Raw genomic sequence first — 16,296 nt, 5'->3', positions numbered from 1 at the left:
AGAAAAATATTCAATTGCTTTACTTGCACAACATCATATTGTGAAAACTTTTATGACAAAACTATTGTTATTGTTAATTATTGTTAGTTTACACAATGAATCAAATTCGGTTAATTTAGAAAAACTAAAAATTGTTTTGAAATGTTCTCTTATTTTTTTCTACGTCTGTATATATACCTGACCCCAGAATACGAATGAATAAGAAGTTCATTGTACCATGAACATACAGCATTATTTATCTAAATGTTGATCCACTTTTGAATGATGAAAGTGGAACTAGTGGGTGACTAAGGGAGTACATTGGTGACTAAGGAAACTACGGAAATCCCATTTTGTAACCTCACAAAACATAGTAACCCAAGGAAACATAATCCAAACAGTGCATATAAAATGATGTTGTCGGTGTCAATGTTGCCAAACTGAGCTTTATATACCTCATATTTCTTAACTGGCATTTTATAAATCATTTTATAAACGGTGACCTGTTAGAGCAGCTTACAAACATGTTCTTGTTCATCTATATGGAACCCTTTCAGAGAAACGTTTCCGTATTTTTGCAGTTGGTTGTTTTCATGTTACCATAGAACTCTGCAGGAAACCCGTCACCACTTCCTACCACAATTGACATTGTGTTGAAATAACTTCATTTCAGATCTGAAGGAGTTCATAAATCAGATTGAGCAGTAGAATAATGGAGCTTGAGCTTGTTCTCTAATGACTCTAATGTGAATACTGTTCTCCTGAACTTGCCCTAGAAGACCAGATCCTCACACACACTTTACAGTATCAGTGTTTGATTTCACAGCAGGTGTCAGGATGCTCTCATGGTTGTTGTTGTTGTTTTCAGCCTTCACTCTCAGATTGTGTCCCACATGGATTTAACCACAGCCTGTCCCCGGGTCAGTGACCAACCCCTGCCTGTTCTTCTTTGCCTCAGTTATTTTGAAAAAAATGTTGGTGTGTGAAATTATATTGAATTATGATTCAGAATGGAATAAAAGGTGCATGAAAAATATCTGAAGAGACTGAACAGACTTGAAATCTCCAGGAAAATATGTCCTGAACTCTCATTACAATGCTTTTGACAAACCCATAAATAAATATTTTAGTTTTTTGTTACAGTAATAATGGTGAAATCATGCTTTCGATTACCATTATCATAGCATGTTGGTTGCTATAGTGAGAGGATGCATGTTTATAGCTTTTTTCATCACATGAGGAAGTAAACATCGCTTTAGCAACATCTTTAATACAATCTGTGAAGGTGTGAACTCTCAGTAAGTTGGTGGAGTTTTGTGAGTGTTAAATAACAACACTACAGGAAACATTACACAGCAAAAAATGACTTTCTTGCCTAGACTTTTTTTCTTGTTTTCAAGTAAAAATGTCAATAAATTCTTGAATCAAGAAGCATTTTCTTGATGAGCATACGGACCTAAGAAAATAAATCTTGTTTTTAGTAAAAATATATTAAATTTCATAGAATTTTTGTTAAAAACAAGCAAAAAAATCTGCCAATGGGGTTAGAAAAATAATCTTGAATTGAGCGACTAAGAAAAAGGTCAACCTTAATTCAAGATTATTTTTCTTTCCCCATTGGCAGATTTTTTTGCTTGTTTAAAGCACTAATTCAATGAAATTTCATATATTTCTCCAAAAACAAGACTTATTTTCTTAGGTCATTTTACTCATCGAGAAAATGTATCTTGATTTAAGAATTTGTAGACATTTTAACTGGAAAACAAGAAAAAAAGACTAAGTTAGAAAGTCATTTTTTGCAGTGTACTATTCAGTATTGAATTCCAATCCTACAAACACTTATTTGTACAGTCAGTATCACTAATATATGATGTGTTTTTCAATTCACTTTGAAATGGTGAGATTACAAATCAGGAGACAATTATTTTCATTTGGTATCTTGAGTGTACAGGACAATAATGCCATGTGTTTAATGTGCCATGTTTATAATTCATCATTATCATGTTTGTGTGCGAGACGGACGCTGAAAGTCAAGTCTACATGTGTCTACAGGTGTGACACCGGGTTGAGAGAGAGAGATATGAGATGAGCATTGAGGGAAGATGTGTGTTAAAGCGGTTATGGGAGCTGTAGAAGGGTGTGCCCACACAGGCTCCACCTTCTCTCTTTATATTCTCTCCTCATCCGGATCTCTATTAATACTATAAAATATCTCAAGCAATACAGGAAACTTACAACAGACACTTTGTGAGGAATTATATAGACCGAACCTGCTTGTGAACTTTAATTGTCTTCAGTCTCACTGCTCATAAACACCATCAGGATGTGGATCATATTTTTGGCACCCTTCTTTGGTTTTCTTCCTTCATCCAGATCTGAGAATTTAGTAGGTAAGGACTCCCAAAGGGAAAGTCTGTTTATTTGACTTTGACTGTTGTCGACTAATGTGAATTTTTCAGATATGAGGAATGAAAGGATGGCAGCACTGTTCCTCATCTGTGTTAGTGTAAACTATAAGCGGGTCTGATTTAGGGTAACCTGTATGTGCACTAACTTACCTGATAAAAGCTGCGTAAAATTAACTGATGAATTATGATCAAGTTGTATGTAACCGACAGCGTTGGACTACAAGACCAAACCATTTTACCCTCTTATTATGATGCTGGATCGCTAACATGGGATGGCAAACAGAGAACATTTCTCATTATCGAATGGAAAATGTAGTTTAGCTTATTATTATAACTTTTTGTAAATGTAATGTAATAATTAATGTTATTTAAATATTATGGATAATCAGTATATCATCTCGCGCCCCTGCCAAGAGCCCCTGTTACTCACTTCCACTATCACCCTCTGTCCAACGCCCCTAAATACAACAAGTTGGTTTTACTATATGTGCATATCGCCATCTGCTATGATAACGTGGCCAACATGCCCAGAGACACATGGAACAGATCAAAGAAATTAATGATATTTTAGCACGTTCTTCACCAAACCCATTCAAATAACCATAACAAGAACATTTTCATTGCGTCAAAGCAGCTTCACATACATCATAATAATAATAATAATTATAATAATAATAATACAATGGGGACAATTTAAGAGAATACACAATACATGGATACATAAGATACATGGTATTATTACAATTTTTTCTTTACTCAATTTGAAATAAGAGAAATTTAAAAGAATAATATTTAAAAAAATATACTTTAAATATAAAAGCTTATCAACTGCAGAATTAAGAATGAATACTTCCAAATCCAATATGATAAATATGATAATATAAGGAGAACGGATCTAAGTATATTCAATATGAATATGAGTAGAATGAATGTGCAACATGACATGCTATATACGAGGGATATGATTATATACAGTGTAAATAAAAAGTATTGACCACACTTCATTTTTTCTGCCTTATGTTAAAGTAATTCAAGGGACTTTTTCACATGAATCTACACTCTATAAACCATAATGGCAAAGCTAAAGAACACATTTGAGACTACTTTGGGGGAAAAAAAATTAAAAAGAAAAAACTGAAATAAGTACAATGCAAAATCTTCATACCCTTAACTCAGTCCTTGGTCAAATCCTTTACAGCCTGAAGGGTTGCAGTTATCGGGGTTAGATGTTACAAACTTTACACATCTGCATTTGGAAATTTCCTGCTGTTGGTTTCCTCAGATTCTCTCAAACTGTCAGTCTGCCTGAGGACCATCAATAGACAGACATGTTCAGGTTTCTAAAGAGATGTTCAGTTGGGTTCAAGCTCAAGCACTGGCTGGACCATTGAAGGACACTGACAGAGTTGTCCATCAGTAGTTTTGAGTGTAACTAGTTGCTGTAATTTAATTAGAATAAAGTAAGGGATTACTCTTATTTGTTCTGTAATTTAATTACTTCTGAAGCAATTATCTTTATACTATGTGTAATATAAGTGCGTGCAATATTGGAATTTGCATCAAAATTCTAAGTGGGGGCACAGGAACCAGAGCCGATGTCGAAGGGGTCCTGGGCTGCTGGGAAACCGACATCACGCGAGACCTCGGAGGCCTCTCGGTGGCCGAGTCGCAGCGCGGTAAAATGTGGCTAATCACCACTGTCTGCTTCTTCACCGTTCAAAACTGCTTAGCGCAGTCCTCGACGGTGTTACCAACAACCCACCCTGCGAGATGGGTGCATCAAGGAAGCAGACTTTCTCGGTATCACTCATCTGCGCAAGGTTCAGCCGGGGGTGTCTCTCCTGGACCACTACCGTGGACATCGTCCTACCCGGGGTATAATGCAGGATTTCTGTGCCGCCTCCTTGGTCGCCCGTAGAGAGCAGTCAGTGGCGACACAGAAATCCTGCATTATACCCCGGTCAGCCTTACCCTCGTGGAGCTCTCTCAGCGCCTTGGCCTGGTGGAACTGCATGATGGCAGTTTAATCAGTGAAAGCTCATAAACTGCGTTAGCAAAACTCGCTCAGCAGAGCTCGTTTTTGCCCATCACTCGATTTCGCTCTACATGTAAACACCTTTACCGGTTCTCTCTCAGTTTTCTTGTTTTATTTGCACTTGTCTGACAGCGCAGTGGTAAAAATCCCAATCAGAAGTAATATTAAGATAACTCATAAAAGTCTGCTCTGAAATCATGCAGTTGATGTAGAAACGTTTTTTCATGTGCCGGTTCTGCGGACTTCAAGAAGAGATAATAAAATACAGCTTCTGACCATTTTCCTGCTGTATTTTCAATGACTAAACAGACTATCGATGATGACGTCACTGCACTTGACAAACCTAGCAAATCTCAAATTTCCATTTTGACGTGTTTTTCTGCTGATTTTTGATAAATATGCCTTTATTTTGTGCATGTGAACGCACCCATTGACTGTGAAAACCATGTTTAAATAAACAGAACTAAACAGATAACCAAAACCATGTGGAAGTGATTGAAAGATAAGTCCAGGCAATGACTTATGGGAAATGTAGTGTGAATGATCGTATGAGTGTTGGATAAGAGTTCCCTCTGGTGGAGCACGAAGGGCACTGGAACTGTTAACTGTGACAAACTCTTGCATAGTGTGAGCTGTGTGTTTGCCATTGTCCTGTTGGATAAGAAACGTTCTGCCCTGTCAGAAAGCCTGGGACTAGCTTCTCATTAAGGGTTTGGTTAGGTCATCTTTATTATGCCGCTGGAGGCTTTTTGTTTCACAACCAGCAGAAAATCCACTACAAAACAAGACAATTTAAAACTCTATAGCAGCAGGCTAGAATTACTAATAATGATCTCAATCTTCTAGAAAAGTCCTAGATTTACATAAATCATCTAAATCGTTGAAGTCGGTGCATACAATCCAACCGCACAATACCCCGCCAACTATTTTTACTTTTAAGATTCAGTGACCTGAACTTTCCTTCACACAGTATCCATGTGGGCTTCAAAAGTAAACTTATTGTCTATTTTACTACCAAGGTATTTATAGGCCTTCAGATGAACAACTTCCTTGGCATGCTCATTGAGGAGCAGAGGAGAGATGACCCTCCATTTTGTTCTCAAATTCATAATCATCTCTTTGGTTTTAAATACATTCTCTGTATGGTCATTTTGACTTGTTTGCAAATATAAATATATATATATATATTCATGAGCACCATTTTGTGTATATATACACATAGAACCTTGTTTTTTTTCAGATTTTTTACAATTTGTATTACCATAGTTGAACTACATCATGGTTTAACTGTTGTAACTATAATGAAATTATTGTTGATTTGTGGTTGCTGTGCTTTTAAATACAAATACTATACTTAAACTTAGCTTACTATAGTAAAAATAATGTGGCTTTCATAAGGGCTTTTATGGAGATCGTGCAACGCATACTTTTTTGAAAATATGCACACAGGAATTGATTAGAGGAATTCATCCAATTCATATTCCTGTTGTATCAGATCCGATCTGATTTCAGGCCTTTCGATTCCGATTCCAAATTGGTATAGATTTTCGATTCCTAAACCTACCCCAGAAGCAGTGGGTGACAAGTGCATTTAAGAACAGGGTTTAATGACCCCACCTCACGTCGTGTCACAACACCCTGAGCTGTTATAAAATGCACTGAAACCCACTGATTCTCGGGGCTTATTGCTTCAGCTAGGACCATGTCAATCGAAACAGTGTGTTAATGGAGCTCTCTTCTAACAAGCTGGTGTTTTAAATCAGGTGCTTTAAACAAGATGTAAAATATGCAGAGCGGGGGGTCGTGAGGACCAGTATTAAGAACCACTGGTCTACATCAACAAAAACGATTCGTTTTGCAATGACTTAGCATTGTACGATTGTTTATTTAGCAGGACTTTCAGTTCAAAACACAGTTCAGAAAAAGGCCAGAAAATGAACAGCTGTGAGTTTCATGTGAGAATCGTGTCAACTCTGTAAATAAGCAAACTGTATTTTGAACCCAACAGTATAAAGAACTCAAAAGCAGGACTGATCAACTTATTCTGGTGCTGTGTATGAATGTGAATCTCTCCAAGCTGCCACGTTGTGTTTTATGAATCATGTTTTCTGTTAATATGCATACAGGGATGAAAAAAGCATTATGATTATTATTGCTAATATGATGTTTCTCTTTCCGCAGTGAAGTCGAGGAGCTGCAGTTATGTTGGAGTGTTTCATGTGGAGGCAACACATCGCTACAATCTGACATTTGAGGAGGCCAAGAGCTTGTGTAAACATCTATCAGCTTCATTAGCACAATTTAAGGAGATCCAAAAAGCTTATGATGCAGGATTACAGACGTGCAGGTTAGATGTTAGTGATTTATCAGCATGAAGTCCACCACAATCGTCATTCATTTTGTATTAACATGTTTACATGGATTTTGTTGTCATGTTATCTGCTTTCCTGTAGCTCAGTGGTTAGAGCATGATGCTAACAATGCCAAGATCATGGGTTCAATCCCAGACATTGCATATACTCTAAAACAAAATGTATAGTATACTGCAATGTGAGTGGCTTTGGAGCATCTGCCAAATCCATACATGTAAATGTAAAACAGAATTTTCAGTATGACATTACTGTACTCTGCAGGTACGGCTGGATAGACGACAGACGGTCAGCGATACTTCGTCACAACCCACATAAAACCTGTGCAGGCAACCAAGTTGGCATCAGGTTTTTGGAAAGAAATCATTCTGACGCCTTCTGTTACGATGCCAAAGGTCTGATTTCTTCAACATGGCTTATGTTGACATAAATTGATTCATGACAATTTACAAATGAAACCATTTCGAATTACAGATTTGTCAGAGAAAAACTGTACAGCTCTTTCTGGCATTTATTTATCTGAGAAATCTGACCCTGGGATGGTACCTGCAGGTATGAAAGTATAAAATACCATTTACACGACACTTCTGGCAATGGCAGATTTGTCATTTACTCCGAGATGTGATAGATGTTTGTTATCACAGGTTTTCTTTGTGTGTCCTGTATTCCAATTCAGGTGTAAATGTATTCAATTCAAGGGAGTGTTCTGATTTTGAAGTGATTGTATACAATGCAAGTTATTCTGCAGATAACAGCAGTAGTGATTTCATAATCATCTTCTTACATTAATAGATGTAGACGGTTTGATCCAAAGCAACTTGCAGTGACCAAGTCGTGCATTTTGCAGTTTTCCACTTACTGAGATTAATAGTCATGGTTCATTGCCAATACCGTGCCCACCGGAACACATTTCCTGTAGTTAAGTATGAGATGGTGGTCTAGTGGGTTAAACCACTGAACTGGTAAATCAAAGGTTGCTGGTTTGATCCCAGCAGACACCACCAGTGTGTCCTTGAGCAAGACACTTTACTCCATGTTGCTCCAGGGGGATTGTCCCTGTAATAAGTGCACTTTGGATAAAAGCGTCTGCCAAATGACTAAATGTAAATGTAAGTCAATACACATTTTTTGTACCTCAGCACAAATGCATGCTCTGTAGCTCAGCAGGAACACATTTTCTGTAGCAGAATAGACTTTTGATGACAACAAGCTAACATTTATTTCCAAGATACATTTAAATGTGTGCATCAATTGACATATATTTGCTGTTTCTCATTACAAGATCATGAGAACTCCACGTCTGACATTCCACCTCCGAAAGACACAAAAGCCCTCCAGTCGTCTACTGAAGTCTATTGGACCAATGATGGCTCTACGTCTGTAAGTGAGAGTTCTAGAAAGGACAATGAGACTGATCCATTTTACAGTGACAACTCAGGTAATGATCGCAAATTAATCCAATGACATGTATTTCAGTCATCAGTTCATTGAAATCATTTTTAACGTGGCAGAATATGACATACAAAAGTTATGATGAAAGAACTGTAATATTCAGTAAAGTAATGGCAATTCTAGTATCAGGGACATAATCATCATAGACTGCCTGATATTCAGGTCGTGGTTAATCTTTTGTAGTATTTCATCAAGGCAACATGCAATAGTCAAGTCATGCTTTTTGCATTCCATGAGATTGAAAACCCTGTAGCTCAACAGAAACAAAATCTCTTGACCTCAGCAGGAACACATATTCTGAAGCTCGGCAGTAACACATTTTTGGAGCAAGCTAGATTTTTTTACTGACAGTAACCTGACACATTTTTTTAAACAAAAGTTGTTTCAATTTGCGCATTTGACATATTTTTGCTGTTTTGCATAACTCATTACAAGATCATGAAAACTCCACATCTGACATTCCACGTCTGAAAGACACAACAGCCCTCCAGTCGTCTACTGAAGTCTATTGCACCAATGATGTCTCTGTGTCTGTAAAAACCTTACAGAGTTCTACAAAGCACAATGCGATTTATCCATCTTACAGCGAGAACTTCGGTAATGATCACAAATTAATCTAGTGTGACCCTCGACTGCAAAACCAGTCTAAAAAACCACAGGAACATTTTTAGTAATAGCCAAGAAATACATTGTTTGGGTCAAAATCATAAGGACATTAAGGAAAGATTATGTTCCGAGAAGATATTCAGGATTTTTTTTATTTTTTTGCACTCTCAGATTCCAGATTCCTATCCTAACAAACAACACATCAATGGATATCTTATTTATTCAGATTATGTTAAGACTGGTTTAGTTCTCCAGGGTCACATATGACATCATTTTCAACAAATTGCAGAGTGTTATGATGTTTGAAATATGATAAATATAATGTAATAGTATAGTATAGTATATATGTCATAGATATAGTATCTGGATCTAAAGCATCACAGACATGAGGGCTGGATACTGCCGCCAATCAGCTGAAGTCATTCTTATTTATATGGTTTAAGATTCGCTAAATTATCAATATTTCATGAAAAATGTTAGATTTTATTTTGGTATTTGAATATAAATGCTTCTTACTGGAACTTGTCTACAGTATGGGAAAAACACATTTACATGCACAATAGGCCTACACAATTACTCTATGTTGAATTACTTCATACTTTTACTCTTAGGAACAAACATTGTGTCAAGAAATATTAAATGCACATGCGCACAATGCACAAAAGATGAGCACTAACTGCAGAATGAACATTTCTGTGAAATAATAAAAACATTGTAAATGTGCAACAGTGAAATTCAGTAAAAATTTATGACATCATTAAGGAATTGTTTTCAAAATTCAAAACATTTTAAACAGGCCCAGATAAAGGCTTGATATATACCTTCCATCTTAATTTCAGGTAAAGTAAAAACTGGTGACCAGTTGTAAATTACAGATCATATTCAGACTAAAGCACACAGATTAAGAATTGATTTGAAGATTATCGAATTGATATTTTGTTTTGTTAAATTGAGAATCAATATATTTTACCCAGCCCCTCCCCTTATTTTCAGGTAGTTGTTCATCTTTATGTATTTGAGAGATGTAGTCTGTGGAAGTTTCACATCTGGCTGAACTCACTATAAACCTGCACTGAATATTGCTGGATGTGGAAATTAAATATCCTTTGTTCAAATCTTTTCACAGATTGGCTGGTTATTTTACTTGTAATTTTGGCGGTTCTTCTCATTCTGCTATTGTGTGTTGTGGCAGCAAAAAGAAAAAGGTATGTCTGTACTCACTACTGCCCGCAGTAGGAACACAAATACATTGTGTGATTATTAAGGTCATAAAACCACAAAAGATTTTAAGCAATTTTCATTTTTATGTTTGAAATTAACATTCAAGTATGTGACATTTATTAACTTGTACCTTCTACCTGGTAAATGGGTAATTGGAAAGATTTTGCTATTAAATGTATTTTAACCTATATATGACTTACATTGATGAACTTGTAACAGCTGACATGCGAGAAGAAACAGTAAACCCAAAATACATGCTAGCATGGTGCATAGCATCAGCCCCCCATTCTGACAACGATGTGAAAATTTGACATACCCAATATAAAATGGTTTCTATTAATGCGTCCTTCTGAACACATGCACAGTAATCCTTAGAAAGCTGACACTTCCCATTTTAGAATGGATGCAGAATAACTCTTGCGATTACTTATTGTCTGTTGGGTTCATAACTGCATTCTGTTAGCGTGTGAGATAAAATACATATGTGGGGTAAACAGCAGAACAAGAACTTTTAGATCAAGCAGGATGCATATTAAACTAATCTTCATACTTCTGGGTCATACTAGAGACACACGAGAGGCAGTTTACCAGAACAAAGAAACACAAGGGCAGCATAACAAGGCATGATAACAGATGATAAGTGTGGGGCATGAACCAATAATGAGACATGAGACAGGAAAGCGCATAGCACAGAGAAACAAAAGATGGCCGTCCTCTTCAAAACACAGAACACAGGACTGTCTCAATCCAGTCAGGAGATTTCTTCTCCGCAAGTGATTCTTAAGTTAAAGGCCAGAGATCTGCTTTTGTGATTAAATGTCAACCTTTTGAAGGGGTTTTTAACAGGATTTATTTCATTTCTTTCTACAGGTGTTGTGGTAGGAAACAGACTCTGGTTATCTCAAAGGTGAGTAGAGCTGAGGGAAATGGCACATCAGCATCATTCACTCAACAGCCAGAGACAATCAATCTCATGAACACTGAGAAGATCCCTGCGAGCAACTCAGAGGTGGTCCACATCAGTCTGAATGAATAGACACAGAAAACCCAAAGAAAGAAAACCAGAGAAACCTATCAAACGACAGGGCTGCCCACTCTCACACATTCACAATCGACTCAGTTCTCACCTTGTCACAACACACATCCATTTTCTCACGCAGGGCCGTATCAAATACTTCTGTCAGTGCTGTGTAAGAATATTTGTGAAATAACTGTATAAAGTCCCAGCTGCACAATTTGAGGAGGTCCAAAACGCAGCAGCGCTCTTTCATATAAAAACATGTGAAAGAAGGCAGCAGACACTGTTCACGTCTTTAGAAAAGCAATGCCACTGTCTCCATCGATCCATAGCTGGTGACAAGGTGTGCATGGGTGTGGGCCCTGGTAAGGACTCTGGCTCACAGTGGCACACTGATGTCTTATATATCTGTGATGTGAGGGCTTTGGTGTCTTGGGCAACATGGCCTCTGGTATATATCAAGAACAGGTAGAACCGAGTATTCTATGACTTCATTTTCTTAATACTGCTATTTAAAATCACTTTACATATTCTGTTACATATCAGTGCAGCAATTCACAGCAAATGGTTCAGTTTTGAGCCAGAAACGTTTTGTAAGGCAACTGGAAATGTTCTAAGCACTGAGTTTGTTTGTGATGCTGGGACACGAAACAATAAAAGCCCATTTGTTGCTAGATCCTGAGGAATGATAGCCTGACTTCCCATCAGGGGTAGATGTCCATGAACTGAACCCCTCTTCTAATCACACATCGCTCCCCTTCATCTCGTCAGATCATGACCACTGGAAAAGTGCTTACACATTTCATACTGTGGATATCATTTATTGTCATGTAATGAAGATTTGATCATCATGTTTGGTATTGTTTTGAAGGTCTTTTTGTGATGGGTGAAAGGGTCTAGTTCCTTCAAACCTAACTAAGAATGTATTAGAGCCTTTTAACTTTAGGACATTACCTGCACTCCTCTAAGAAGTGTGGCTTTATCAGGGAATCCTGTTCACAGATAGATTGAGATCCCATTTGATGATCTCGTCAGCAACAAGATAACAAACAAACTAAATTTCACAACGACCATTGAATTCATGATTCTTTGTTACATTTGGGTATATAAGGTGCATTGGGAAAAGACTCAAGCACGCTTCTGTAACCAGAACTTCTCACACTGCAACTGTGTGTCTTGATTTTGTCAGGTATGATAAACTTTGTGGTTTTATTTTATTCTTATACTATGTTGATCATCTTTGTCTATTTAGTTTGGATTTCCTTTGTATGTGCATTCCATGATTTTAATTAATGTTGTACCTGTCTGGAATAATAAATTGTTATTATTGATTTATTTTATCCTTCAGAGACTTTTATTACCGGTAGATTGAAAGGAGCCTGTTTGTTACCACAAAATAAGTTTGTCAGGATAGGATGGACTGGAGTTTTGATTTTAAACTACAAACGGGGCACATTTACTAATCAAGTGCCTTTTAGCAAGCTACATGATCATGACTTAAATAACTATTGTTTCTGAGCAGGCATGGGGCGGCCAGACTAAATGATATTAGTTTACCCGGAAAGTTTACCCTGACTAAGATCAGACAGAGAGTTTTGTGATCCACATACTCGGCCAGCGTGAGATTGTGCGACTGCAGGTCCCAAACGAAAGGATAACCGAGTATGAGGATTTACAGATAAAAAGAACTATGATCAACAGATACTTTGGAAGTGTTTCTAACACAGTTCAAAATAGGGAAGGAAGGAGGCGGCAACTGGCGAACATTCAACAGACTTTAATCAAAATAAACAAACAATAACACAGAAGTAAAAGGCCGGCAACCACCTCACGGTCGACTGCCGGCTCCAAGAACATAAACACAAACTTAACACATGTCCGGGCCAATACTACATACTACATATATGAGTTACACAGAATACAAATTTAACATCACCTCTTATATACCAGATGGTTATAAACCTAAAGCCTTCATTTGGACTAGTCGAAGAGAAGGAACATATTGTGTGGGAAAATGTGAAGCCGATGAAAGCAGTTATACTGAGCCACAAAATTGTTCATGGACTGTACATCACTGTTTTATGTAGTGTCTGGATCAAGCCATTCAACCTCTCACTCCCTTTTGTCTAGGTATTAAGATAACATCTTCAAAGACCAAAGGAAACCTAGCTCCATGGGGTCTGGTTTTAGTTTGAACTCTCACAGAGAGTGTTATAACCATTTGGTTCCTCTGTTGGATATTTACGACTCCTTCGCTTCAAAGCATTGTTGATAAGTCTCTGTCTCATCTCTTACTTAAGACATGAGACCAAGCAGAGAAACTTCTCTGACAAATAGGAACTTATTTGATTTAAACTATTCTTCTCTGTAAATGTATCTAAATGTCTAGGTTGTGTGTTGTCGCTCGTGCTATTTTATATACTCTGTATTTGTTAGATATGCAAGTTTTGATTCAGGGTTCATTTGACGTATTCATACGTTCACAGTTCAATGCCTTGCATGTTTCATATGTAACTACACATCTTTGAATTCCCTATATGATGAGCTATGTTATAAAAAACATAGCACACATCATACTATGCCCATAACTAAGTTTAGGTATTAAACGCAAACTGACCAAACTGTCAGAGCTATGCAAATGAGGTGCCATGAGAAACAAAGGATCTTTCTTAGGCCCCCTTTTCACTTTCATGGCATTGGCCCGCAGACCATCTGGGGGCAGGGCAGGTATGCATTTAAAACACCATCACCGAACCATGTTTTCAGAAGAACTTTTGGAATCACAAAGGAAAAGAAAGAGGACGAGGAGACACTCCAAGGGACTCCCCTCTGGGGAGTCCGTTTAGGCCATGGAACTCTGGACTCCGAACCCAAACTCAGCGTTTCAACAGGACTGCATTCTGAAACCATTCAAGATTTCCATCAACGCGCATAGGCTACAGATATTGGTCCAACAACAATATTGCAAGTATCCGTTTCTAAATATAGATTAGCTGCGTTAAGATCGTGCCTCTTTGTTAAAGATGATTTTAATGGTTTTCAGACATGTTTTACCTGCCTCGCGGCCATGCCCTCTCACTTTCTCTCTCTCTCTCTCTCTGCGCATCCTAGCGCATTTGTGTTTCATGTATTTGTTTGTCTTCATTATGTTTACCATGTAGAGTAGAGTTTAATAAAAACCATAGAGGCATTTGTGATGGGTTCTCTTTGTTCACGCTCACAAACTTGGTCACTTAAACTGTGTTTCGATCTATGCTACCTCTGCTCTTAAATTTTGTTTGGTAAAGTCACGTTACTTATGGTCATGAGATAACGTTAGTGTATAAATCATTGATGCATTTGCTGGACGAATACATATAGGATTTGTATCACTATACTGCTAATCAGAATTGTAAAATATGTATGTGTAATGACGATTATTATACATATTTGCCTTTGAGCTAAACTAATTCCTTGACTGAATTTGACGTTTTAACAACTCATTTCATATATGTTTGATCTTGATAGATCTGGTGGAGAATCTTATTTGATGAGTAAACTCATCCGTAATTTAACAAGCAGCTAAAAACGCTACATAAATTGGTGGAGAATGCGGGCACAGTTTTAAACCTTGTTTTGTGAGCAGAACTCAGTGATTATTCATGTGTGTTTTTATGTGTGTTTATTGAAACCAGATACTCTGTTAAATTGCACTTTGATATGTATGAATGAAGGTGGGGACCCGCCCACCTATCCTTAGCAGACTCTTGAGCTTCTCGCAAAGAAAACCTCAAACTCTGTTAAAGATTTAGTGACAGCATAAAGACGAAGAAATCTCTTTATAGCGCACTGTATTATTATTTTACCGCCTAAATTGAGCGAAGAAATCCTCTTTTAGAGCGAAGAAGACAGAGCGAGCGATGTTCCTCCCTCATCTTACCAAAGGCCTTATTTTTAATGCATAGCTTTAGGTGTTACTGATGTGAATTCCAGTGCTAATGAACTAAGCTACTGCGCTCCCTGGGGTGAACAATCAGTGTAGCTAGCTGATAATGTTTCTCCCATTCGCTTAACCCAGCGGATTTTATTAGTAAATAACTCCGGGTCAGTTTTACTGTTTAACGGGGGGTTTAACAAGAATCCCGACCAAGTACACAAATAACTTTCAGGACGGCGAAGAAATCCCGTTAGTCAGTTAAAGTGTAGTATTGTGTGTTTTTTGTTTTATGTTACGGTCGACGAAGAATCCCGACCAAGTACACAAATAACTTTCAGGACGGCGAAGAAATCCCGTTAGTCAGTTAAAGTGTAGTATTGTGTGTTTTTGTTTTATGTTACGGTAGACGAAGAATCCCGACCAAGTACACAAATAACTTTCAGGACGGCGAAGAAATCCCGTTAGTCAGTTAAAGTGTAGTATTGTGTGTTTTTTGTTTTATGTTACGGTCGACGAAGAATCCCGACCAAGTACACAAATAACTTTCAGGACGGCGAAGAAATCCCGTTAGTCAGTTAAAGTGTAGTATTGTGTGTTTTTGTTTTATGTTACGGTAGACGAAGAATCCCGACCAAGTACACAAATAACTTTCAGGACGGCGAAGAAATCCCGTTAGTCAGTTAAAGTGTAGTATTGTGTGTTTATTGTTTGTGTATGTTGAAAAGCCATGTACCCGTGTTCAGTAAACTGACACGAGCCATTAGACACGCGATTAAATTACACTCGTCGCCATAGAAACTGTGCGTAAACGCAAGTGTAATTCCACACAGAGTTGTGGAACCGGAAGTCCGGCAGAAGACGTTTAACCTTCTACTAACACTAGAGGTCAGTTTGTCTTAAAGTGTCTTAACACTTCTCCCTTTTGTTTGGGCAACGCTAGGTGTGAAGTCTCAGCCAGTCTCTCCTTTTGTTTGATTTTATGATTTCATTATTCTGCTATTTTACGGTTCACTGTATTTGAGAATATTTATTATTTGTTGTTATATACAAACTATAATAATAATTAATATTATTCCACTTTGTTTTGATGATTTGATTTTTCTTTATCTGAATCAGGGTTGCTAACATTCTCTTCCTTGCAGTTAGAATTGTATTTGATAATACTTGAATTTTAATTAAACCAACTTAATTGAATTTAAACTTTGATCAAAACAATCAGATTGCACTCTTTAAGGTGTTTGGGATTAACTCCCAATTGAAGAAGAAACCCTCTTTCTCTATTCTAACCTCTC

General features: G+C 37.4%; 1 protein-coding gene across 2 annotated transcripts; it reads left to right on the top strand.

Moving 5' to 3' along the window:
- Positions 1-2,197: 2,197 nt before the first annotated feature.
- cd44b (CD44 molecule (Indian blood group) b) lies at positions 2,198-12,423 on the top strand. Of its 2 annotated transcripts, none has more exons than XM_056740714.1 (8): positions 2,198-2,369; positions 6,604-6,769; positions 7,056-7,186; positions 7,266-7,343; positions 8,074-8,229; positions 8,679-8,840; positions 9,976-10,054; positions 10,941-12,423. In XM_056740714.1, the coding sequence occupies exons 1-8, from the start codon at positions 2,303-2,305 to the stop codon at positions 11,104-11,106; spliced, it is 1,005 nt and encodes a 334-aa protein (XP_056596692.1). In that variant the 5' UTR covers positions 2,198-2,302; the 3' UTR covers positions 11,107-12,423. The 2 variants fall into 2 exon arrangements, with proteins under 2 accessions (XP_056596692.1, XP_056596693.1); XM_056740715.1 differs by having other exon boundaries at positions 2,227-2,365.
- The last annotated feature ends 3,873 nt before the right edge of the window (positions 12,424-16,296 follow it).

This window comes from Triplophysa dalaica, chromosome 24, assembly GCF_015846415.1.
Source record: "Triplophysa dalaica isolate WHDGS20190420 chromosome 24, ASM1584641v1, whole genome shotgun sequence".
Classification (NCBI taxonomy): Eukaryota; Metazoa; Chordata; class Actinopteri; order Cypriniformes; family Nemacheilidae; genus Triplophysa; species Triplophysa dalaica.
The sequence above is the reverse complement of the archived record's forward strand: the minus strand, read 5'-3'. Positions and strand labels throughout refer to the sequence as shown.

Coding starts and splice junctions, on each gene's coding strand:
- cd44b (XM_056740714.1), top strand. CDS start 2,303: ATGTGGATCATATTTTTGGCACCCTTCTTTGGTTTTCTTCCTTCATCC. Junction 8,230..8,678: donor ATTTTACAGTGACAACTCAG/GTAATGATCGCA, acceptor ACTCATTACAAG/ATCATGAAAACTCCACATCT. Junction 10,055..10,940: donor GTGGCAGCAAAAAGAAAAAG/GTATGTCTGTAC, acceptor TTCTTTCTACAG/GTGTTGTGGTAGGAAACAGA.